General features: G+C 45.4%; 2 protein-coding genes across 12 annotated transcripts in view; both read right to left on the bottom strand.

The window, feature by feature from the left end:
• ZNF180 (zinc finger protein 180) overlaps positions 1–10,712 on the bottom strand; it is a 23,027-nt gene extending 12,315 nt beyond the window's left edge. For 2 of the 7 annotated variants that reach the window (XM_011975058.1, XM_011975053.1), the window contains exons 1-2: positions 10,452–10,700; positions 7,501–7,594 (exon numbers count right to left, since the gene is read on the bottom strand). Coding sequence is in view for 5 of the 7 variants with exons in the window: in XM_011975053.1 (XP_011830443.1) it covers positions 7,501–7,551 (51 nt within the window). In the remaining 2 variants the exon portion in view is untranslated. Of the gene's footprint in view, positions 1–7,500; positions 7,595–10,375 lie in introns of all 7 variants that reach the window. The other 5 variants (XM_011975052.1, XM_011975051.1, XM_011975054.1 and 2 more) reach the window with 4 other exon arrangements.
• A 1,158-nt stretch (positions 10,713–11,870) lies between these two features.
• Positions 11,871–25,874, bottom strand: part of CEACAM20 (carcinoembryonic antigen-related cell adhesion molecule 20) — a 29,366-nt gene continuing 15,362 nt past the window's right edge. For 2 of the 5 annotated variants that reach the window (XM_011975049.1, XM_011975046.1), the window contains 6 exons: positions 24,468–24,585; positions 24,168–24,253; positions 23,323–23,384; positions 22,944–22,979; positions 22,337–22,462; positions 17,263–17,316 (listed from right to left, as the gene is read on the bottom strand). In XM_011975049.1, coding sequence (XP_011830439.1) covers positions 17,263–17,316; positions 22,337–22,462; positions 22,944–22,979; positions 23,323–23,384; positions 24,168–24,253; positions 24,468–24,585 — 482 coding nt within the window. Of the gene's footprint in view, positions 11,976–17,262; positions 17,317–22,336; positions 22,463–22,943; positions 22,980–23,322; positions 23,385–24,167; positions 24,254–24,467; positions 24,586–25,874 lie in introns of those variants that run through there. The other 3 variants (XM_011975050.1, XM_011975048.1, XM_011975047.1) reach the window with 2 other exon arrangements.

The raw sequence follows: 25,874 nt of genomic DNA on the forward strand, positions 1-25,874 counted from the left end.
GGAAAAGAAAGAACAGAAAAGAAAAAGAAAGAAAAGAAAGAGAGAAAGAAAGAGAGAAGGACAGACAGGAAAGAAAGAGGGAAAAGAAAGAACAGGAAAGAAAGGAAAGGAAAAGAAGAGAAAGACAGGAAAGAACGAGGGAAGGGAAGGGAAAGAAAGAGGGAAGGGAAAGAAAGAGGGAAGGAAAGGGAAGGGAAAAAGGAAAGAAAGAGGAGAAGGAAGGAAGGAGGGAAGGAAGGAAGGAAGGAAGGAAAAAGAGAAAACAAAGAGAAAAGAAAAAACAATACAAAAAAACTACTGGTCTTAAGCGATCCTCTGGCCTCAGCCTCCCAAAGTGGGATTACAGGCATGAGCCACCACAACTGGCCTAAACTGCCTTGAAATTGCTGCATGAACATTACAAAATAGCCCCAAATGCCAGAAAACAAAAATAAAACTCACAACGCCAAAAAATAGCCACAACCAAACTACAGACGGTACAAGGGAGCCACAAGTTTTGACCCCAAACTGTTAATGGATTCAATCTTATCTGGTCTGAAAGAAAAATTCCATTCCTGATACACACCCATGACAAACACATCTTTTCTTGAAAAATGCCTGGGAAATGAGAAAAGCTACTCAAGAAAGGAAAATTTGTAAACATTAACCTGTATTTTAAGTTATTACAGACTCCTTCAGATAACATCACACTCTGTCAGTTAATTTAAAAAAAAAAAACAACTAGTATCAGTTTAGAAATAATACCAAGAATGGGACAACTTAATGTTTTTCTCAGCAGGTACTTGGCAGAAACAAAATTCCAAAATGTTACTATCTGCCATAACTGCTAAAACTATTTTACTTGGAGAATATGGTTATACCTCCTCTTGAATGAAAACTGTTTTCAGCACCTTTTTGTTTAAAAAGTTTTCACAAGAAAACAAAAGAAAGCTCATCTTTCCTCAAGGCAGACTCTGGATGAAATGTCCTTCCTTGCCCCAACCCCAGCAGTCAACTCCATCACTTTACCCTGCTTTCACATCTTCACATCACATATATTCTTCTACCTTTGGCTTTTCATTTAACTCTTCCACTAGAGGGAGCTTCATAAGAGCTGAGATCTTGTCTGTCCTGTTTACAGTGGCTCCACCGTGCTTAGATCGCTACTGACACACAGTAGGCTCTTCATAAATGTGTGCTGACTATAAACAGCCACTAGGAGAAGGGACATGGAATGTGCTACCTGTACCTTTGCATTTGTCCCTGGGGTCCCTGGAGGCACTAAAGCAGAGCTGAGCTCAAGCCCCTCCCTTGGTTAGAGGAAACCTGTGTTGGGTGCCCTTTCTTCTCAGAAAATTCCAAGTGTCAGCATCCAGAACCTGCTCCCAACTTACCCTTACAAACTAAATGCTCAGAAATAAGCTTGTGACAAATGCACGTGAGCCCATGAATGCATGCACACCCACACACCCTCACTTTTTCCCTAGGTTCTACTCACTTTGGATTACTGACCATTTTAGGAATATATCCTGAATTTACATCTTAGCTTTCTCAGTTTCCTTCAGATAATGTCAATGTAGTCTATCATTTGCCTAGTATTTTTAGTAATACATAGAGTACTTCAACTCAGAATTTCCATCTCACAAAATCATCTAAACTTTTTTTTTTTTTTTAAGAGCTAGGGTCTCATTTGGTTGCCCAGGCTGAAGTGCAGCAGCACCATCATAGCCTACTATAGTCTTGAACTCCTCAAGCTATCCTACTTCCTCAGCCTTCCAAGCAGCTGGGACTACAGAGGCATGCCACCACAGCTGGCTAATTTTTTTGTTTTTATATTTTGTAGAGGTGGGAGTCTCACTATGTTGCTCAGGCTGGTCTTGAACTCCTGGCCTCAAGTGATCCTCCCACGTTGGCCTCCCAAAGTGCTGGGATTACAGGTGTTAGCCACTTTACCCAGCCTAAACTTTTTTGAAGGAAAGAGTAATATGTCTATTTCACCAATGCAGACATTAATGGTAATAAAGTTTAGTAAGCTCATTTAAGTCCACTGGTTGCCTGACACAAACTCTTCTGCTTTCCACTGTCTTACCAAGGTCTGTCTAATCACCCAAGTCCCAGATCAAATGCTACCTCCTCCATGAAGCATTCCCAGATAGCGGAAAGCTTCATCTCTTCTTCTCTCAGGACTTCTTAGCTTTGCTGGCCCTTTACTATACCAGTAAAATTATTCTTTTCATATTACTTCCATTTCTATATACCTCTCCCCTGGGTCCTGGGTTCTATATTAGAAAGCACTGTATATTTTTTCTTTACATTCTCCTCAGTATTAAGTAGGAGCACAATAAAAGTTCTCTGCATTTGACAAGACTAGAGACACGTGCAGAGTTTGGCACATAGGAATAGAATTGAAAACCTTTACTTTCTGTATGCTCTGGAGCATTTTTAAATTATCTTCTTGCTCAACGGTCACCTTTCTAGGTCATAAAGGAGCATTTCCCTTTTTCTTTGCAGACTTTACAAAATGGGAACAGGAATTAGACTGTTGACTTCCACAGAGAAAAGGGTTGTGGGCAGGAGATAATAACTGTTCCTTCTGTAACGTAGGTGGGACCCCAATGGACCCAAAGCAGGGGAAAAGAGACAAGCAGAGCTATCACGGAGTGACCTGTCCACTTCATAGTGACACAGTGGTCAAGTCAGACCTAGGGCTAGGGCTGCTTGCTCACCTATAAATAGAGACGACCAAATATTCCTTTCCCAATGTGAGGCATTCTTGGGGCAATAAATGAAGTTTCTAATCAAATCACAGAAGTATTACTGGACTCAATTCTCAGAGCTCTGCTTTGGGGATGTACTGGCAGGAAACCTTCTCTATCTGTGAGGACATTTAGAAAACACAGGCGTCACACAGGCAGACTTCTTGGTATGTTTCCATCTCTTCCTGCCCTGGGAGCTGGAAGATGGAGCTCACATTTCAGCTCAAGGGATGTGGCATCCACAGAGCCCATGTGGCAGGTCCTGAGGTTTCTTAATCACCAAGTCTAGAAGGCATAAAACCAACCTTCGCAAACTACAGCACTGGAAAGAAGGTTCCCCTCTCTGATTTTCTCAGAAATCATCCTGACAAGAGGATCCCTTCAGTCCTTATGCACAAGAAAATTCCCTCTCCGGCCCCACCTTATCATCCATGAATAATTCTCACTGTCCTCAAATATACAGAATAGACCATCCACATGGGGCCACCAACAACCTGCACGACTTTGAATGTTGAGAATGACAGTGGGTGGGTGAGATTCCACCACCTACTTGGCAGCAGTTTTGGTCTCAGTCCCTGAAGGCAGGTAGGGCTCAGAGTTGGCTCAAGGCCTTCCCTGGACCAGCTGCTACTTCCCCGTGTATAAGCCACTAAAATCTCTACGGTGATGCTCCAATATCCAGATGGTTTCTTCCTAGATCGGCTCACTGGACTCATGGCCTTCATTCAAAGCAAAGGCTTGGGTTACCTTGATTTTTCTCTCCTTTCCAGGGTTCTAATATTCTTCAGGTCCAAATCAAGTACTTGTTCATCTTCTGATAATAATTAAAATTAACTAGAGGACATTCAGAGTTGAGAAGTGTGGTAGCCAGACTCTGAGATGGCTCCCAAAGACCCTCACTACCTAGTATTCATGCCTTTGTGTAGTCCTTGTCCAATGGTACCAAGGTGGGTCTGTGTGACCAACAGAATATGGAAGAAGTGATGGTGTGTCACTTCTGAAATCAGATGATAAAAGACATTGTGGCTTCATCTTGATTGTGTGCAACTAACTGTCTTGCTCTCTCTTGCTCTCTGTCTCTCTCTCTCTCTCTCTCTCTCTCACTGGGATAATTTGCTCTGGCAGAAATCCACTGCTATGCTGTGAACAGTCCTGGAGAGAGGCCTCTCTGGTGTAGAGCACCTCTTACCAAGAGCCATCTAGTGAGTTTGCAACAATATCCTCCCACCTAGTCAAGCCTTCAGAAGTCAGCAACCCAGACAACAACTTGCCTGCAACCTCATCAGGGACCCTGAACACCAGAAGTAACCAGTTAAGCTGACCTGGATTCCTGACCCTCAGAAATTGTGTGACAAAATAAACATTGGCTATTTTAAGCTGCAAAATTTTGGGGTACGTAATAACAGAGAACTAATACAAGAAAGAGGATGTGTCTGCTTTTCCTCTGTAGCCTTGGAGAGTATAAGAAGCACATTTCTGGTTGTGAGAACTACGTCATGCAGAGCAGTATTGCCTGCCTCATCTTTCCCCACAGTGCTTCGCACTGGGCCTTACACTGGTTAGGCAGTCAATAAATATGTGACGAAAGTCATATAATGAACAGACTTCTAATTCAGCTCACAAAAAAGAAAATGGCAAAAGGACCATTACGAGTCCCAGAAAACACCTAGTGCCTCACTTAAATTAGAACACCAATGGCCACATCAAAACACATTCTACCAGCCAGGCACTGAGGCTCACCCTGTAATCCCGGCACTTTTGAAGGCCAAGGTGGGAGGACGGTGTGATCCCAGGAGTTCGAGACCAGCCTGAGCAACAGAGCGAGACCCTGTCTCTACAAAAAATAAAAAATAAAAAAAATTGCTGTGTGCACCTGTAGTCTCAGCTTCTCAGGAGATTGAGCTGGGAGGATCACTGGAGCCCAGGAATTCCAGGCTGCAGTGATCTATGTTGGTGTGCCATGTACTCCATACTGGCTGACAGAGTGAGACCCTGTCTCTTAAAAAACAAGATAACAAAAACCCACACATTTTACCTGTAGTTTTGATAAAGATATAAATGTAAACTTGTATTTGCTTAACTCTTTCTAAAACAATTGCGCATGTATACAAGGAATCACATACAAAACATTTACATCAATGCTATTTGTAACAGCCAAAAAAATTACCACTGAAGAACCATTAACAATAAATCCATAAAACCTGTAACATATTTAGAAGGTGAAGTATGGGCGCTAGGTATATATAGTGGTATTGGGATGCCACTGCTCCCGGCCCTCCACGGACAGACAGGCAGTCTGTGTGCACACATACGCACACAGACACAGGCACACATCTCTATATATTTCTAGATTAATGTGTACTGAAAGCCATGAGCCCACATTAAAACCTCCAATTCCCACTGCACACCAGAGTCCACTCAAATGTTCTCTCTTGCCATATCTGTACCTTCCTGATTTGATGGCAAAGCGCCCGGCTCCAGTCCCTTATTACACACTTACTTATCTGATCTGGCCCCCTGGAGGTAGCTCCACTCCCGTTTCCACAATGATGCCCTCTCCCCATGGATGCTTTCCCCAGACTCCCTGGGCTCTGCCATTGCACACTAGGCCACCCTCTGCCAAGGGGAGCTCCTCACCCTGCTTAGGCTTTGACTCCCCGGGCTAGGCTGCCCCAACTCTCAGACTCACTCCTCTGCCACTTGGACTTGGACAGCCCACATGAGGCCACCCCACTGTGTCCGTACCCTCCACATGCTGCTGGGCTCTGACACCCCTGCAGGCCACCCTCATGCATGATGCCCCCAACATGCTCATGCTCTGACATGCCACACCAGGCTGCACCTGACCCCCAACGCAGGTGCACATCTCACCCCACTCTGGCTCCAACACCCTACCAACCATGGACACCTGCTCACCGCACTTGGGCTCCAACTGCCCCCAGTGAAGCACCCCATCTCTGGAGGCCTTGCTCACCTGCTCTGACCCCGTCACCCCACACCAGATCTCCATATATGGACACTGGCCTCACCCACTTGGGCTCTGACACTCACACTGGGCTGCCTCGCGTGCACAAGCGTGGGCTCTGACACTCACACTGGGCTGCCTCGCGTGCACAAGCGTGGGCTCTGACTATGCTGGGATGTCATCCCGTGCAGAGGCACTCCTCACCCTGCTTGGTCACTGACCCTGCACGGGGACACTCTCTTCACAGCAGGCAGCCCCGACAACTGTAGGTGCCACCTAGCACTGCCCCCACCTCATGGCTTCAGGGCTGAATTGTTCAGGAAGAGAAAGGAGAAGCCCTAATTTAACAGTTTTAAGAAATTAAGAGTTTTCAAAGAATATTTGCAGTAGGAAATGTTCTAAATTGGGAACTTGTTTTTTAGAGACAGAGTCTTACTCTGTTGTCCAGGCTGGAGTGCAGTGACACAATCATAGCTTACTACACCCTAGACCTCCTGGGCTCAGGCGATCCTCCCACCTCACCCACTCAAGTATCTGGGACTATAGGTGGGCACCACTATCCTGGCTAAGTTTTAAAAATTTTTATAGAGACAGGGTCTCACTATGTTGCCCAGGCTGGTCCTGTACTCCTGGCCTCAAGCAATCCTCCCACCTCGGCCTCCCAAAGTACTGGGATTATAGGTGTGAACCACTGTGCTTGGCCAGTTGTTAACGTTTTTACCTTAAAGTGCACTGTACAAAAATATGAAAATAACAGGCCAGGTGTGGTAGCTTATATCTGTAATCCTAGCACTTTGGGAGGCTGAGGTGGGAGGATGGCTTGAAGACCTTCAAGACCAGCCTGGAAAACACAGTGAGATATCGTTTCTACAAAAAAATTTTAAAATACACACACACAAAAATATTAGCCAGGCTTGGTGGTGCCCAACTGTAGTCCCAGCTATTCAGGAGGCTGAGGCAGGAGGATGGCTTGAGCCCAGGAGTTTGAGGCTGCAGTGAGCTAGGACTGTGTCACTGCACTCCAACCTGGATGACAGAGCAAGACCCTGTCTCAAAAAAAAAAAAAGAGAAAGAAAGAAGAAAGAAAGAAAGAAAGAAAGAAAGAAAGAAAGAAAGAAAGAAAGAAAGAAAGAAAGAAAGAAAGAAAGAAAGAAAGAAAGAAAGAAAGAAAGAAAGAAAAGAGATGAGAAGAAAAGGAAAAAGAAAATACAGATAAATGGTAAAACACAGTCACTTATAAAGTAACTACAGATAATGTTTAACTGACTGCTATATTTATAGTCTTCTAACATATTTTCTATATACACAAAAACTATATCCCTTTTTAAAAGGTGATGATTTCTAAGTGCAGTTTACTTAACATGGGTAATAAATAACTTTTTCTGTCATTTAATTTGCATTATTCTATGAGTTTCAATGGCTACAGTGTATTCTATTTCACGGTCTTACATTCGGCTATCCTCTTGCATTGCACATTTAGTATATTTCCAATTGTTCATTCTCAAACAAAGCTGTGAATTGCTGGCCAAAAGGGAATCAGTATTCTAAGGGCTTTTGATTCAGGATGCCAAATTCCTTCCAGAAAGAGTTACCTAGGCTAAAAACGTGAGGCAACCAGCAGGGAGATTCATAAAATATATAGTGTGTAAGTGTTGGAAGCCTGAGAGCCATGAGGGCCCCAAACCCCCTAAAAGGCTGCAAAGTGAGTCAGGGAGGAGCCACAGCCTCCCAAGCCCAGAGGGTCAGGCTGCAGACAGACCCCAAGCTCTGGGTCTCTCTGGGAAAGGTGGCTCCACTTACCTGTGCACAGGCCTTTGGGGGCTCTGGGGGCTTCTCATCCTGCTCTTCCATGCTCTCCTCCAGGCACAGCAGGGTGCTGACGTCTTGAGCTGCGCTGAGAGAAGCCCCAAGTACAGCATTTAGATGCAGGTCTGCCAGAACTGCTGGGCCCCCACCCCCATTAGTCCCTGCTCCCAGGATGCAGGATGCATTCCCATAGCAAATGCACTTCTGGAGGTTCCTGCCGGCTTCCTGCCCAAATACCCGTGTATGTACTGAGAGTCCCTCAGTCCCTCTCCCGGGCCAAGTTTCTGCAGCTCCAACCTGGTTCCTCCACTATCTTGGGCCCCTGGACCATCTACCTGTAAGCCCAGCTTATGCCCAACATGGCCTTCTGCCCACCACCAAAGTCTGCAGCACCAGTCCGTCCCTCTCCTATCCCACTGGGCCCTGGGATCCCCACAAATATCAGGCATATCGAGGACCCCCTGGTATTCACCCCATCCTACCCCTACCAACCTCAATCTACAGCCCCAAACCAGCACTTCTTCCTAGGGCCAGAATCACACTCACTGCATGAAGCTGGTGACACAGCTCCACTGACTGCTCCCAGGAACTGATTCAACAACTAAGACTGATCCTACCCTTCCTAAATCAGCCAGGCCTGTCCCTCCAGCAACCCAGCGCAGAGGGCCACCCACTTCCTGCTCAAACAGCCAAGCGTATATGCACAGAGCTCAGCTGTACTCACATCCTGTTCCCTCCACACTTCTGGGGTCCACTGGCTCCTACTCCAACAGCGCCAGCCAGATTCCCACCCCAACACCCTCCCAGGCCCTGAATTTGCAGCTCTAAACCAGTCCCTCCACCAACTTGGGTATACTCAGGCCTGAAACTGTAACAAGGCCTGCATAGGACTGGGGCCCTCCAACAGACACCAGCACAAGTCAGACAAAAGCAGCCCTACCTGCTACCTACAGCTCTAAATCCATGTCTCAGAAGCTCAGGTGTCTCTGCACCAACTAGGTGTTTTGGGATCCAAGGCTAGAGCAGCCCCTGGCAAATCCTACCCTAGGCAACCCATCCCCTGCACCCCATCTCTCCTACTTACTCTCTCTCCTGCTCCCACCATATTCTCACACGGCATAGTGTAGGTTCACAATGGAGCTGTTTCCTGAACTTGCACCCAAACTGTTTCCTCCGCCTTACTCCACAGCCCCCTGCTTGAGCCACACCTGCCCAGATTCTGGCCAAACACCTTTCGGGGCACCTGTGGCTCAGGAATATCCTGTCTTTCCACCAACCTGGGCACCATCAGGCTGTGATCAGGGTTCCAATCACGCAAAGACCCCAGCACCCTCTGTCTAAAACTCATCTCCGGCCTCCTGTTTTCCAACCAAACACCTGTGTGTGTGCACAAGGGGTGCCTGACACAGTCCCGCCCCTCTGCAGCTGCTCCCTCCACACACCTGGGCATCCTCAGGCAGAACCAGGGTCCTAGGACTGCCCATGCCTCCCCAATCTGCCCAAACGCCAGCACATGTGCAGAGTGCTGCTGGAGCAGCCCCTTGTCTCCTAAGACCAGATCCAAACTGGAGCCCCCAGACCTCTATTCCGCAGCCACTGCACACGGGCCACCCACCTAGGCTCCCTCCTCCTACTGACACAGCCACAGAGCAGGCTCATGCTCACAATCTGCATGCGGGACCTGGCTCCTCTGCCAGTCTGGGGGCACACCCTGCTCCTGAGACAAGAAGCTACATCCCTCACCCTGTGTCTCAACCTGCCTGGGACATCTCAGGCACCCACAGCCTCTGTGTGGGTTCGGGGGTCACCTGCCCCACTATTTGCCTGCAGCCAGAACACTACAACAACTAAACAGTAGCTTGAGCATACAGCTCCACAGTCAGCCCCGGGACTTGGGCACTCGCCAGCGTGGGGGTTCTCAAGCCCATGATACAGCAGCTCAATAGGAACTGGGCCCTTTGGACTTCTCTTGCCCAAACACGAGGGCCTGGGTATCATGCGGTCAGCTCTTCCCAGCACCAAATCTGCAGCACAGACTCTGTCCCTCTGCTAACCTGCACATTCTCATGCCTGCAAGTAGCATAGCCCAAGTAAAGGTCTCAGCAACACCTGCTTCATAACGATGCTGGCAACATACTGCTTCCTCCCCAGCTACCAATTTGATGGCAGCTGTTGCAGCTCTGTCCTTCCTGGACTCAAATTCTGTATCTCCAACCCGGAGTCTCTGCCCATCTTGAATGCCCTAGAGCTCTGCACTATCCTACATAGGTCCCTACTATCCGGTCCAGTTTCTGTTTTCCATTCAGACACCCCCAGGACGTGCAGGGTGCCTTCTGCCCACAACCTGTTTCTAGGCCCTGATACCCTCCTTCAGCCTGCAACTCCAACCTGGTCTCTCCACCAACCACAGCGTCCCCCAGACCTTGGAGAAGCGCGCTGTCTGCTCCAGGGGCCCAGGGGCCCAGGGGCCCAGGGTCACCTGCTCGGAATCTTACCTACCACCTCTTGCTTCCTACCCAAATACTTGCTCAAGAATAAAGGGACAGTGGCACAGCCCTTCTTCTCCAGAAACCACAATCTGCAATGGAGTACTCCATCAACCCGGACATCCTCAGGCCTCCACTAAATATGCCCGGCATTGGAGGAGGGGAGTTCTCAAGATGTCCCCTTACATCAATTCATGTGCCCTGTGTTCCAGCCACCTGGGCATCCTCAGGCCCCAGACAAGAGCACCACCTGACCAAGCACCTGCGCATGCACGCAGAGGACAGTCGCAGAATACACAGCTGCCTCGGTAACTCCATCAATCCCGGCGACCCCAGGCTAACGCGCCACCCGCACAGATACCAGGTCTCCCCGCTACACTCACCACCTCTTCCAGCTTCCCGCCTAGACCCTGCGCATGCGCGCATCGGACACCAAGAGCTGCCCCACGCCCCACCAACCTGGGCGTCCGCTGGCCCGCAGCCCAGGCTGGGCCTGTCACCGCCTCAGTGCCTGGCACGGCTCTGCGGCAGGACGAACTCGGGTTAAGCAACCCCCTGCCCCGATTCTGCCACACGGTCGACTCGGGTTAAGCTAGTTCGGTCCCCTCCCCTAGTCAGCATCCGCAAGGTCGCTGGGGGTTAACTCTGAAGGGCCGAGCTGCTCGGCGACAGCAACCGTCCGCGCGCGGGACAATGGCTGCGCTGGTGGCCGAACCCGGAAGTGCACTGAGGCTCGGCGAGCCAGAACTACAATTCCCAGAAGCCTCCGCGGCGCGGGCGGTGAGTGGGCGGGGTTCCGGCTCCTCCAAGGAAGTGGGGCGGTGGACCCGGTCAGAAGCTGAGCGGGCGTCGGCGTCCGGTGCCTGGAGGGGTGCTGCACCTGTGCTTGTGCAGGTAGGTCTAGGGGAGCCCTAAGACCAGCCGCGGGACCGGGAGGCCGAAGCCAGTGCATCGACGCGTAGGGAGTCGCTCTGGCATGACTTCAGAATGAATAGAAAAGGCGGGGACCCTTCCTGGGTGCCCATTCCTGTGAGACGCTGCGCGCGACCCACTGTCTCCTCTAGTCCTGGGGGAAACCTGTGAGACAGTTGCGACATCCCCATTTTACACTGGAGGGAGCGTCTACCGAACCCTTCAGGAATCTATGTTTTTACATTTAATAATAGTAAAATATAAAGAATCATTTTATTTTTAAATTTTAAGTTCTTTGTCTGCCTATAAGGCCTGAATGATCAGTTCCCCCACCTCTCCCCTTTTCTCTGTTTTTTGTTTGTTTGTTTTTGTTTTGTTTTTGTTTTGAGACGAAATTTCGCTCTTGTCGCCCAGGCTGGAGTGTAATAGCGCGATCTCGGCTCACAGCAACCTTCACCTCACGGATTCAAGCGATTCTCCTGCCTCAGCCTCCTGAGTAGCTGGGATTACAGGCGCCCAGCTAATTTTTGTATTTTTAGTAGAGACAGGTTTTCACCACGTTGGCCAGGTTGGTCTCCAACTCCTGACCTCAGATGATCCGCCCGCCTCGGCCTCCCAAAGTGCTGGGATTACAGGCGTGAACCGCCGCGCCCGGCCCCCTTTTCTTTTTGCCCTCATTTCTTGCCCATTTGCTTTGCACATTTTCCCCATTCTCCAACAGATCCAGCAGACTCCAGCCCCCGGGCGTTTGCATGTGCTGTTTGCACTCCTTGGCAGCCTGTCCTGAGGGATTCATTTGGTTCTCACCGTCTGCTCATTAGGGGAACATCATCTTCTCATTAGGGATTACCCCACTACCCGTTGTGAACTTGCAAGCAAACCCTTCCCTCCCCATATGCTCCCTGCCTCCTCCTTCATCTTTTATTTTTTTCTCTAAAGAACTTTTCACTATCTAGCACACTATATATTTTAAGTATTTATTTGGTCTACTGTCTGCCTTCACCACTACAATGTCAATTCCATAAGGAAAAGCATTTGTATCGATGTTGATCACTGCTGCATCACCATCACCTAAAAAAATAAAACAGAGAGACCTTGCACATGATAGATGCTCAATAAATATTTGTTGACTAAATAAAGCTTCCTGTCTCTGTATTAAACACTTTGATATCTCATTATCCAGCCCAATCACCCTATGAGGTAGTTGTGTTAATTTTCGTCCTACCAGGGAGGTAGCTGAAAATTGGAGCCCTGCTGTATGAAAATACATAATCTTAGTTTTTAAAAAATGCTTGTCAAAGCATTCCTGTAGTTTTCTTCACGTAAATTCTGACCTTTAATAACAACAAATTACTACTATTTGAAATGTAATCTATTCCCAAAGCTGTTTTGTTTTGTTTTGTTTTGTTTTTGAGACGGAGTCTCGCTCTGTCCCCCAGGCTGGAGTGCAGTGGCGTGATCTCGGCTCACTGCAAGCTCCGCCTCGCAGGTTCACGCCATTCTCCTGCCTCAGCCTCCCCAGTAGCTGGGGCTACAGGCGCCCGCCACCACGTCCAGCTAATTTTTACTTTTTTATTTTATTTTATTTTTGTATTTTTAGTAGAGACGAGGTTTCACCGTGTTAGCCAGGATGGTCTCGATCTCCTGACCTTGTGATCCACCCGTCTTGGTCTCCCAAAGTGCTGTGATTACAGGCGTGAGCCACCGGCCCGGCGCCAACTTTCTTATTATTAGTTATTGTGGTTGATCTTTAAAAAATACTTATTTTGTATCTGGTTAACCTACTGCAATGTTATTAATTCTTATAATACTCCAGTTGTCTTGGCTTTTCTATTGAGACAGTTATCTACAATTTCATTTTTTCCTTACCAGTATTTTAAATTAGACTTTCTCTTTCATGTTGGATTATATTGGCTACCATTTCAAAACAGTATTACTAAAAGAGGCATTCTTGTTTGTGTTCTTTTAATGGGCATATCTCCGAGGTTTGAGGGTTAAATGTGACGTTGGTTTCTAAATTGAAGTAAGTAGCTTATTTTTTTTAACCTTTTATTTTGTAAATTTCAAAACAAAAGTAGGGACTCAATGAATGACCCCCTATGACCTATGTCATCCAACTTAACTATTTTCACTCAGTCTTGTTTCATCTGTATTTCCACCTATATTGTGCTTTCCACTCTCTTCATCTCTCAGGGATTTTAAAGCAAATTCTACATATTATTTTATTTTGTCTGTGAAATGCTACATTTCAGCGTATGTCTAACGAGAACTGGTTTTAAAAAGAAAACTTCAATACAAAATAGATATATGTTATAACTACTGGGTACAAACAATACAAAATTATTTCCAGATGTTATTAGCAGAAGACCCAAGAGAGTTAACTAAAAGCAATTAACATCGAGGAGAGCTTAAAAGTAATTAAATGTGATACAAGTAATAATAAACATTTATGTTACACTCTGTGCTAATAATAATAAACCTTTATGTGAAACTCGGTGCTAAGCAGTCTTGTAAGATCCATATTTTATATACAATATATTAAATATATAATATGTATTACATATATACATATATATTACATATAATACATATTATATATTTAATATATTATATATAGCGTATATTATTTTTTCTCATTTAGTCCTCACCACAACTCTTGTGAAATGAGACTGTTATTTACATTTTACAGAAGACAAAACTGAAGCCTAGAGATAAGTAACTTACCCTAGACTGTATTAGGATAGAGTTGGAATTTGAGACCAAGAAGTTGAACTCTAGAGTCCACACTCTTAACTTTTACATTATGTTGCCCCTTGTCTACACGTCAATATCTTTCCTCTACATGCAAGTAATACTAAGTTTGCAAACAAGACAGAAAAAGCAAAAAAAAAAAAAAAAAAAAAGCCTTATAAATAAATTTAGTAAGATAAATATAGGTCATCTGAAGAAACCCTCAAAACCTTACTGAAAGAGAAAATGGACACATAGAAATGCCGTGTTGCTAGCTGTGTTGTAAAGATGTAAAATCTTGCAGATTGATCTGCAAGTACAAATATGACAAAATCAGAATGGGATGCCTTGAGTGTTAGCTCATCTTCCTTTTTTCACTTCATTTATTTTTCTGCTAATTGTTTAAGATATTCAGAAAATAGGCCAGGCGCAGTGGCTCACACCTGTAATCCCAGTACTTTGGGAGGCTAAGGCGGACCAATCATGAGGTCAAGAGTTCGAGACCAGTCTGTCTAACATGGCGAAACCCTGTGTCTACTTTAAAAATACAAAAATTAGACAGGCATGGTGATGCATGCCTGTAATCCCAGCTACTCAGGAGTCTGAGGCAGAAGAATCGCTTGAACGTGGGAGGCAGAGGCTGCAATGAGCCGAGATCGTACCACTGCATTCTATCCTGGGCAACAGAGCGAGACTCTGTCTCAAAAAAAATTCAGAAAATAGAGCATTAGTACTATAAAATGTAAAACTGACTTTGTTTATCTGTCTTTTGTTTAGTCTTTTTTTTCTTTCAAAATAAACAAAGTGGTAGTGTTTACTTCCAGGAACCTATAAATCCTAACTTAACCTAATATTACAGGACTTTAGAAGAATTACCACTGCTGGGGGCAGTGGCTCATGCCTGTAATCCCAGCACTTTGGGAAGCCGGAGCAGGAGGATCACTTGAGCCCAGGAGTTTGAGACCAGCCTGGGCAACATGGCAAAACCCCATCTCTACAAAAAATACAAAAATTAGCCAGGCCTGGTGGCACAAGTCTGTAGTCCCAGCTATTCAGGAGGCTGAGGTAGGAAGGATTGCTTGAGCCAAGGAGGCAGAGGTTGCAATGAACCAAGATCACACTACTACACTCCAACCTCAGTGACAGAGCCAGACCCTGTCTCAAAATAAATAAATAAATGAATAAATAAATTAAAAAAAAAAAAAAAAAGAGTTACCACTCAGGAACATTCTAGAAAGAATTCTAGAAAGATGCCCATCTAATCTAGAGATTTATCTATCAACTGTCTGGGGAAGAGCTGACACCAAAGTTCCATATTAAGGTTCTGTTTATTGGCCAGGAATTGGGTAAGGGCTCAACATACAGTGAAGAGCAAGAAAATTATGAATCCATTTACTATAAATAATAGAAGACAAAAGTAAGAGTCACTAGAGGGTGGAAGGGCATGATCTGTCTCTAGGATGTCGGGGGAGGGGGACATTTCTTGGCAGGGAAGAGGAAAGTTCCCAGCATTCAAATAGGGTGGTGTTTCTGGCACTACTGAGTGCAACCCTTAGGATCCTAACTCTAGTCTCTTGTATCACATCTAATGATTAATTTTTAAAATCTGAATTAATGTTATCATCATCATGATAGCCATTCAGCTCCGAGGATAGCAACAACCCATTCTGAAAACTCTTTCTTCATTTCCAGGAGTTTTCAATATTGGTTTCCCCCGTGTTAACAGTCCTTTTCTGTCTCCTTTGCTTGATGTCTCCTGTAAACATCGGAGGGACCCAGGAATCAGCTGTCAGCCTGTCCCTTGCCTTGTCTTCATCCACTCTGCTTGGGGTTGACATACAGGCCTATTGCTCAAACCCTGTAAGTTCCTAAGAAAAGTCCTGTTTTCCTGACTAGCATTTGGGCAGCTCTGGGAACTGAGCTCTCATAATGTCCTATCTGGTAAGAGTCCTTTTGTTTGCCTGAGGCCTCGAGCCGTGCTGTACCAGTTTGTCCGGATGGTTTATACTAACAGTGTGATTTATGGAGGAACATCTGGAGTCTGGAGCGTCAGTGACTGACCCTTTACAAAAAACCATGGACACCCAGGTTTAGGTGAGTTTCCCTCGATGTCAATGCTTCACACACGTCATCACACATCATTGCTGGGGGATTTCCCATGTGCTATGGTTTGGATATTTGTCTCCTCCAAAACTCATGTTGAAACTTAATCCCCAGTATGGCAATATTGAAAGATGGGGGCTTTTAAGAGGTGATTGGCTCACGAGGGCTTTGCCTTCATGAATGGATTAATCCATTCATGGACTAACGGATTAACGGGTTATCATGGGAGTGGAACTGGTAGCTTCATAAGAAAAGGAAGAGAAACCTGAGCTAACATGTTACCACACTCAGTCCCCTTGGCATGTGAACCCCTGCACCCCTTCAGGACTCTACAGAGTCCCCACCAGCAAGAAGGCTCTTACCAGATGCAACCCCTTGACCTTAGACTTCTAAGCCTCCATAACTGTATGAAATAAATTTCCTTTTTAAAACAAATTACCCAGATTCAGATATTCTGTTATAGGCAACAGAAAGCAGACTAATACACCATGTGACTCCACTGAAAGAGAACACTTGGAAGCTGGTGCAGGGTATCCTCCAGACTTCACCCCATACACCTTTTCCCTTTGCCAATTTTATTCTCCATCCTTTTGCTGTAATAAACTATAACCATGAGGTTAACAATTGGGTCCTGTGAATTCCTCTAGAAAATCTTTGAGCATGAGGTGCTCTTGGGGACCATCCTGACAGAGGAGTTCATCCAGCCCCATAACTTTAAATCCCACTGACAACTCTCAAATGTGTATCTCCAGCCATGATCTATCTAGACTTTTATGAACAATTGCCTACTTGATTCTCCAACTGATTCTTGACATGTCTAAATTCTTGACATGAAGCAAATTCTTCATTTCTCTCCTTATCCCAGAGTTGCTCAGAAAGTGACCTGTCAGTCATCCAGTTGCCCTGGCAAGAAACCATGAAGATATCCTTGTCTCCTCACTCTTTACCTTCAGCAAATCTCATTCCGACTCTCTCCACCCCTGCAATTCCCAGGATTCTAAGCATTTCATGCCTACCTCTCCTAAGGAGCCTCAATCCCTCACTTCACTATGTGTTTTCTCCTTTTATTAAGAGCTCTTAATTTCTTAAGAGCTCCTTGTTCCTTATGTTCTGCCATGATTTGAAAAGCCACTTCTTCTCTGACCCCTGCCTTTGTCACCTGCTCCTCTCTGGCTGACTCAGACTTACTCTTCCCCCTGGAGTCTATGTCCACCAATGGTGTTTGCTCAACCTCAACCTGCAACTATGATATCCTATGCTGTTCAGTCTCAAACCTCGGCCCTCTAACTCTAGATCCACGGGCTGTCATTTTTACCGTTACCATTGCTTTGAAAAAAAAATATGAGTCAAAATCTAAGATTCTGTGGGAGCTAGGGCCTGACCAACCCATTGCAATAGAACATCACAAGGTATACAGAGATGACAGAGAATGACTGGCTTATAATATGCACTTAATAAATATCATTAAATACATGATCGAGCATGGTTTCTCTAGGACTCCTGGAGAAAAAGAGCTCTGCTTCCGTTAAACCGAGGAGTTGATTTGGACGTAAGTGTTGGGCTCTGGATTCACAAGCTCCTGTTAAACAAAAAGAAAATGTGAGCTCCATTTGCTAGGTGGACCCTCCCAGTCTACTCACTGTAGTCTGTGGCCCAAACAGTCTGGTACTTTCCTTTCTTTGGAAATTCCAGAAATCTTCCTCCATTCTCATCACACTTTAGTAACACTGACACCTCTCTGTTCCTGGAATGGCCCATGTACTTCCCCACTGTGGTAAACAGACTCTAAAATGGTCCCCATAATCCCTGCTTCCTGGTATTCATTCCTCTATATAATCTCCTCACCTTGGGGGCAAGACCTGCATCTAACCTTGCATCTAACCAATAGAATATGGCAAAGGTGGTAGGATATGCATGATTGCATGTATGTGATTCTGTTACACAAGATTATGACTTCTGTCTTGACTTTGAAGAAACAAGATGCAATGTTGTGAACTGCCTATGGAGAGGGCCACATGGCAAAGAACTGAGGATGACCTCCAGCTGACAGTAAGAAACTGAGGCCCTCATTATGACAGCCTGCAAGGAACTGAATGCTGCTAATAACCACGTGAACTTGGAAGTGGATCCATCCCCAGTTGAGCCTCAGATGAGACCAGGCTTTGACTGACACCTTGATTATATAGCCTTGCAGAAGAGCTGTCTAAGCAATGCCTGAACTCCTGACCCACGGAAACTGTGAGATAACAAATTCATGTTATTTTAAGCTGCGAAGTCTGTGGTAATTCATTATACAGCAACGGATAACTCTACACCCACTTCTGGGCCTTTTCTCCTGATGCCTCTCAAGTTGGACTGTTTCTCTCCACACTGTTTGCATGGTTTGCTCCTTCTAATCCCTTCAGAATGTAGCAGACACTGAGTTGACTGACCTAGCATTCTTCCCCACACCACCTCCCTCGCTTGCTTCTATTGAAGAGACTGGGAATGTTAATGTATCACTTTCTCAGCCTCTGTTGCTGCAAGGAGCACCATATGACCTTATTCTGGCTGAGATATAAGAGGAAGCTTACTGAGTGGGATTTCTGGGAAGACCTTTTGCCCTACTAATAATAGGAAACAAACATGGCTCCCCTACACAGACACTGGTGAAGAGAGGGACTCAAGTGGCTAAGGTTTTACCAGTTCAAAGCTGATTACAGAGCTGACAAACCTAAACATGATACCGTGGCCTGAACCAATCTGATTCTCCTATGGAGAATTTGAACCTAGAAATGCTTGAAGGGCAGCAGAAGATGTTATTATATATACTCTGAAGTTACAGAGAAGCAATGACCAGTGACTTACATAGAAATTCAATCTGAATTGAGAGAATGAAATGAATTCATAGATTAGTGAAAATGAGAAACTGCGTAATAAGAGAGAAACAGCTTCTTTGTGGCATTCGAGTTGCCAAGAGGCCCAGGAGTAATTTCTGAAATTGAGTTATCTGATATTTCTCAGTGTTCTCTCAGTTAATCCCCATTCAAACTATATTCAAAGGGTTTAATGTTCTTAACATTAAAAATTCTTGACTAAGATATTAATATATGAAACATTCAGCCAGGTGCAGTGGCTTGCATCTTAATCCCAACACTCTGGGAGGCCAAGGTGGAATGATCGCTTGAGCCCAGGAATCTGAGGCTGCAGTTGGCCATGATTGCACTACTGCACACAAGCTGAGCGAAAGAGCAATACCTTGTCTCAAAAAAATACAAAGGTATATAGGATATTCACATTTTTCTTTTTTCTTTCTTTCTTTTTTTTTTAGACGGAGTCTCGCTCTGTCGCCCGGGCTGGAGTGCAGTGGCCGGATCTCAGCTCACTGCAAGCTCCGCCTCCCAGGTTTACGCCATTCTCCTGCCTCAGCCTCCCGAGTAGCTGGGACTACAGGCGCCCGCCACCTCTCCCGGCTAGTTTTTTGTATTTTTTAGTAGAGAGGGGGTTTCACCATGTTAGCCAGGATGGTCTCGATCTCCTGACCTCGTGATCCGCCCGTCTTGGCCTCCCAAAGTGCTGGGATTACAGGCTTGAGCCACCGCGCCCGGCAGGATATTCACATTTTTCAAGAATGGTTCATCTGTTAGGCTAAAATCTACCCCTCTTTTACTTATCCTCCATGGTAATTTATCTGCCCTCTGGAACAACAAGGAACACATTTATCCCTCTACTTGAAGCCTGTCAGACACTAAAATAATGGAGTCCTCTGTCCCTAAATTTTCTCTTTTCCAAACCCAATAAAACCCTGTCAGTAGGACATGGATTTGAGCCCGTGTTCCAGCCTCTCACTTATTCCTCCTCTGGATAAATTCTGACTGGTCACTGACTTGTTCAGAATATAGAATCTAAAGTCCATTCTTGGAAATGGAGTAATCTGGCTGTCCTGATGACAGGGTTAAGATCACTTGCATTCTCTAAAGTAATTCTACTAGTCCTTAGAACTATGGAGCCATCACTTGACTGCTCTAAACTTGTTATTGGAACCTTTGCTTATGCCTGGATGAACTAATAGTTTTCTTCTTTTTAATTTTTTTCTGAGACAAGGTCTTGTTGCGTTGCCCAGGCTGGAGTACAGTGGCTGGACCTCAGCTCACTGCAACCTCTGCCTCCCAGGTTCAAGTGATTATCCTGCCTCAGCCTCCCAAGTAGCTGGGATTACAGGTGCCTGCCACCATGCCCAGCTAATTTTTGTATTTTCAGTAGAGACAGGGTTTCACCATGTTGGCCAGGCTGGTCTCGAACTCCCGACCTCAAGTGATCTGCTCACCTCCACCTCCCAAAGTGCTGGGATTACAGGCATGAGCCATCATGCCTGGCCCAGTTTTCTTCTTTTTGAATAATGTAACTAATCATACCTCTCTGTTTTATTGTTACCAGGAAGCTTAGAGACACATAAGAGATATAGGGGCAGATATCATGTAGGCCCAGCATATATTTTTTTACTTTTTACCCATATCTTGACCTCTTGCTATTGTTAAAAATATTTTTTCTGATTGTAATTTCTATTTCTAATTTAGCACCATTTTGTAATGTTGTATATAAACTGCTTCAAATCTTCCACAGGAAAAACTGCTTCAAATCTCCCATGAGAAAAATGTGGGGAAGTAAATATCATGAATGAAATGAAAGATTGGAAAGGAAAGGAAGGGAATGAAAAGGAATAGACTGTTTAGGAATGTAACTGAAAGAGATGGCAAAAGCATAAATGAAATGGAGGGAAACTGAATAGGACAGAAAGGAATACAATATAAATTAAAGGCAGAGAATGGAGTGAAATAAAATGGCATGATGTCCAAAGAAGTGCAAATGAAAGAAATTAAATGAAAAGAAAAATTGTTGTGGAAAGAAAGAAACAAAGGAAAATCAAATGGAGCAGAAAAGAGAGTAATAAAATAAGGTAATGAGGGGGAGAGAAATGGAGAGGAAATGGGAGAAAAGTAATATAGTAGAAGGAAAGTCTAACATTAAAGAACAAAAATTAAGCAACAAAATTAAAAAAAAACAAAAGGGATGAAATGGAATGCCATGGAATATAAAATAATGAGATGAAATGAAACTGAAATCAATGGTGTAAAGAGTAGGAAATGCAAAGGACTGCAAAGAAATGGAAAGAGCTTAAATGAAGTGAAAAGGAGTGGAATGGAATGACTTGAAGAAATTAAATGGAAAGCTTCAAAAGGAAAGTAATAAAGACAAGGGAATGAAGTGCCATAAAGGGCATAAAGGGACAGGATGAAGTGAGAAAACATGGAGTAGAATGGAATGGAATAGAATAGAGTGGGATGGATTGGAGAGAAATGAAAAGGGAAAGGAATTGAAGAGAACAGAGGGAGAGGAATGGAAAACAGTGAAATAGAATTGAATGAAAGGGGAGGGGATGGAGAAGAGAAAGTGAATGGAAAAGAAAGAAGGGAATGGGAAAAAAGAAAAAGTGAATGGGAAAGGAATATAAAGAATAAGAACTGGAATGCAGTGGAATGAAATGAAAACCAATCAAATGGAAATGAATGTAAATAGGGACATTGACTAGGAAGGAATGGAGAAGTAGAAAACAGAACGGATGAAATGGATTAAATATATGGATGGAAATAAGAGGACTGAAATGGGATGGGAAGAGTAAGAATGGAAATGAAATAAAGTCGTGGGATGGGAATTGAGTGGGCTGGAATAAAATAGAGTGTAATGGAATGTAAAATAAATGAATTGAAATGAATTAAAAGAAAAAATAAAAATGGATAAAATGTAATAGAAAGGAAAAGAATGAAAAGGAATGAAATAAGAAAGAGATGGAAAGGAGTGTAAAGGGATCAAACAGAGCTGAGTGGGATGGAATGAAAAGGCATGGAATGAGCCAGACATGATGGCTCATTCCTGTAATCTCAGCACTTTGGGAGGCCAAGGCGGGCAGATCAATCGAGGTCAGGAGTTCAAGACCAGCCTGGCCAACATGGTGAAACCCCATCTTTACCAAAAAATAAAAAAATAAGCTGGGTGTGATGGCTCAAGACTGTAGTCCTAGCTACTCAGGAAGCTGAAGTGGGAGAATCCCTTGAACCTGGGAGGCGGGGGTTGCCGTGATCAGAGATTGAGTCACTGCACTCCAGTCTGGGTGATGGAGCAAGAACCTGTCTCAAAAAAATAAATAAATAAATAAATAAAAGAAAAAAAAAAGAAAGAAAAGAAAAGGCATGGAATAGAGTAGAGTGAATGGGAAGAGATAGGATGGGGGGAAATAGAGTGAAAGGAAATAAACCAAATGGGATGGAAAGAAAATGGCAGAGTGAAGTGATATGGAAATACAGAAAATGAATAAAGCTAAATGGATAGAAAGGAAATGGGTGGAGTGAAACATGGAATGCAATAAAATGGAGTGCATTGGAAAGGAATGAAGGAAAACTAACTAGAAAATGACACGATGGAAACGGGTAGGATGGAATTGAGAAGATTTTTAAAGGGAAATTTTCTTTATAGTTCATCCTACAGACTCTTTAGTAGGGAAGAAAAACCAGATTGGTGACAGATTTCCACCTGTCCAAAGACTCAGTGTGGCATAAACATACCTCATAGATTGACTCCGTGTTTTTTGGCACAGTGGAGGGCAATCTGAGTGGGGGCATCAGAGGTTTGGGTGGTGGCTTCCACGGGCTGAAGGAATTGCCTCCAGGGCTTGCTGAAGGCAGCTTTGTCTGCAAGTAAGCAGAGAAATCAGGCAGGGCCTACAGTCATAGATTGCCAGGAATGTACCAACTTACACTTTTCAGAGACCCAGAGAGTGGAAGGAATCTGTTCAGATTCTTGCAGAGAATCAGAGGTGGAAGCAGGGTTAGAACCCAGGCCCTTGCCCTGGCCCAGAACTCTCCTTTTTCCTGCTGGCTCTGCAACCTTTACTCCCAGCCTCCTTTTCACCCCAGCATGTGCTGGTCCAGTACCACCTCACTGGCAGTCCAATTCCAAGCCCTGGAGGTGGAAGGAACAAAAGAGGATCCAGGGTCTTGGCATCTGACCCAGCTCCCTGTGAGGCCTTAGGCTACTCTCTTCCCATTCCTGGCCCTGTGCTGTGCCATGAAAGCTTTAGACAAGATCATCTGTCAGGCTTATCACACATAAAATTCTCAAACTGTCTTTCCTCCACAGATTCTTTAACCAAACCCAGCAGGGCCAATGTACCTCATAGGTCTCCTCTGGAAGGTCTGGTGGTTGCATCTGGGGAAAAACAAAGTTTCAGAGAGGTCATAGGGCTTGGAACAGGGGCACCCCAAGAGATTCTCAGAAAACAGCTTTGGCCTCAGAGGCAGTTATAGCTCTTCTGATTCCCAGAGGGCTCAAAGCTAGGAACTGTCATGTCAAGGAGTAAGAAGACGAGGAGAAGAGATGAAAAAACTCGGAAGGGTCTTAAGATCCTCAGAGAAGTCAAAGGAGGAGATGCAGAGAGACTCAACCTGGCACTGGGTTTTCTCAAAATATCATGCCAGTCCCCACCCTAAGAAGTAAGACTACAGCAGCCTGGTCGGCGGATCAAGGAGGGTCCCTCTGCAGCATCACTCACCTTTTCGACTCTGATCCGTCCCTGAAGCTGGGATATGTTGCAATACTCAGGACTCAGGCTTTCTAGAAAAAGTGAATCTCATCAGGAGCTGGAGTTAGAAAGAGATATGGGGCAAGGGGCTGTTTTTCCAGGACCCCTGTCCCCAGAAAGGAAGTGCAGAAGTCTTCCTTCCCAGGACTCCCTGTCGTATTTCCACTGAGCTTGACCTGGGAATGTCCTGGAAGTCAAGTTCTGGGTTAGGTAAGGCTGTCTGGTGACACAAATGAGGAGAGAAGTCTAAGTTCTAGCCCCAGTTTTGACAGTGGGTCCTCTGTAGCCTGGGTTTAGCCCTTTATCCCTCACGGCCTTGATTTTCCTCTCTGTAAAATGGGGCTGGATTGGACAGTTTCTAGAAAGCCTTCCATATCAAAAGGCCTATCCTTCCAGAATCCCAGACCTAGAGATGGCAAATGTTTCATTTTGTCTTTGGTTAACTCTAACCCATCAGTAGAGGGCACTCGAGGCACTCTATTGAGATATGAGGCTGGATTTGGATTCAGCAGGAAGGAGTGTTGTGATTGATTCATTCTGTCTACAACAATCAATTAACAAAGTTTTCTGAGATTGAGAAAGGAGAGCATTCCAGCATGTTGTCCTGCTTTTGCCATGACTGTTGAAACAGGCAGAACCCGTCAGAGGGCTTGACTCCAATCTCATCCATATTCCAGATGGGAACACAGAGGCTCAGAGTGGGCAGGGTTTGCCCTGATCATACAGTGACCTGGTGGCAAAGCTGGGAGCCCCCAGCACCAGCCTCTTCTCCAGCCCTCACCCCCGCCCCAGGCATCATCCATAGAGTCACTCACCGGAACTGGGCTCTGTGGGGTGCTCCTCCTTTGGAGTGGGTTGTGAGGTCTCATGACTGGGGTCCTCTGTTGTTTTCCTTGAGGGCCTGAAACCCCAAAACCCTCATTCTTCTGTGCCTCTAGTCCTTGCCCATCTCCACAGGTTCTGTCCGTATACCATGTCCATTCTTGGACAATGCCCCCAGCCCTCTGAATTCCCCAGGTGCCAGACACGACTCAGCACCATGGTCAGCAACACGCCAGGCAGGCGCGCCCCCTGCTGGCCACACCCCCATCCCCCACCCTGTATCCCTGTATTACCGTCTGGCATTTCTGATGTAGAGAAAATAGCCCAGTTCTGAGGCCACAGCAATGACAGCCAGGATCCCGATGATAATACCAGCAATGGCCCCTGAGGACAGGGAGGAGGACTGGGGACCTGGGCAAGGAGAGAGAATCAAGACCCAGGCCTGACACACCCTCATCCCTGCCCCCAGCCCATTCCCAAGCTTGCAGCTTTTTCTCTACTGACATTTTGTGAGCACTGGTTTTCCAGTCGTTGGGAGGCATCAGATTGTGGTTCTTGGTTTTTGGTTTTGCTTTTTTTTTTTCCCAGACAGAGTCTCGCTGTGTCACCCAGACTGGAGTGGAGCGGCACGACCTCAGCTCACTGCAACCTCCAGGTTCAAGTGATCCTCCCACCTCAGCCTCCCCGAGTAGCTGGGACTACAGGTACCTGCCACCATGCCAGGCTAATTTGTTTTATTCTTTGGTAGAGAGGGGGTTTCACCATGTTGCCCAGGCTGGTCTGGAACTCCTGACCTCAAGTGATCCATCCGCCTCAGCCTCCCAAAGTGCTGGGATTACAGACATAAGCCACTGCACCTGGCCTCAGTCTGTGGTATTAACAGCATCATTTCTAAAATAAATATCCAGTTTCTGGGTCCAAATTTCAGCAGTGACTTTGGGCATGCTACTTAACCTCTCTATGCTTCAGTTGTCTCTTTTGTAAAATGAGAACAACAGGGTTTATAGGACTTCTGGAAAGATTAAACATATATGTATTCATGTTCTATATATATAGTGTTTGTTTGGAACCATGGAAAGTGATCAGTAAATGTTGGCCATGATGACAACGCCAATAAGCATAATGGATCAAATATGGCTTTGCCTTTCTTTCCTCCCAGAAAAGAGGCACACACCAGAGAAAAGAGCTTTGGCAACCAGAAACCCGGCTTTGACTTAGAACCCCTTGACTCGCTGGGGCCGTGTGACCGTGGACAAGTGAATTCATTTCTGAGTCTCATTTCTTCATCTGTAAATAGCACAGGATGTTTGCAAAGATGAGATGAAATCATGAATGTTGACACCTGGCACATAGTAGGTGATTAACAAATGGCAATTGTTTTCATTAATCAGGTCTGCCGATTGCCCATCTCACTTCTGCCTGAACCTTTCTCAAAAGGGTGAAATCGAGCCACTGGAATTAAGAACACAGCCACAAGGGTCAGAAGTGTGAGGAAGGAGCTCTGCTTTGGAGGGGCAGGAGGGAACTTCCTGGGGTGCCTCAGGGATTCTTAGTTTCATTCTCTGCACCTCCATTTTTCTTTCCCCGCAGCCCCCCTCCTCGCTTTTTTTTTTTTTTTTTTAGATGGAGTCTTGCTCTGTTGCCCAGGCTGGAGAGCAGTGGCACAATCTCAGCTCACTGCAACCTCCACCTCCCAGGTT

The sequence above is a fragment of the Mandrillus leucophaeus genome, unplaced genomic scaffold, assembly GCF_000951045.1.
Source record: "Mandrillus leucophaeus isolate KB7577 unplaced genomic scaffold, Mleu.le_1.0 Scaffold151, whole genome shotgun sequence".
Lineage (NCBI taxonomy): Eukaryota > Metazoa > Chordata > Mammalia > Primates > Cercopithecidae > Mandrillus > Mandrillus leucophaeus.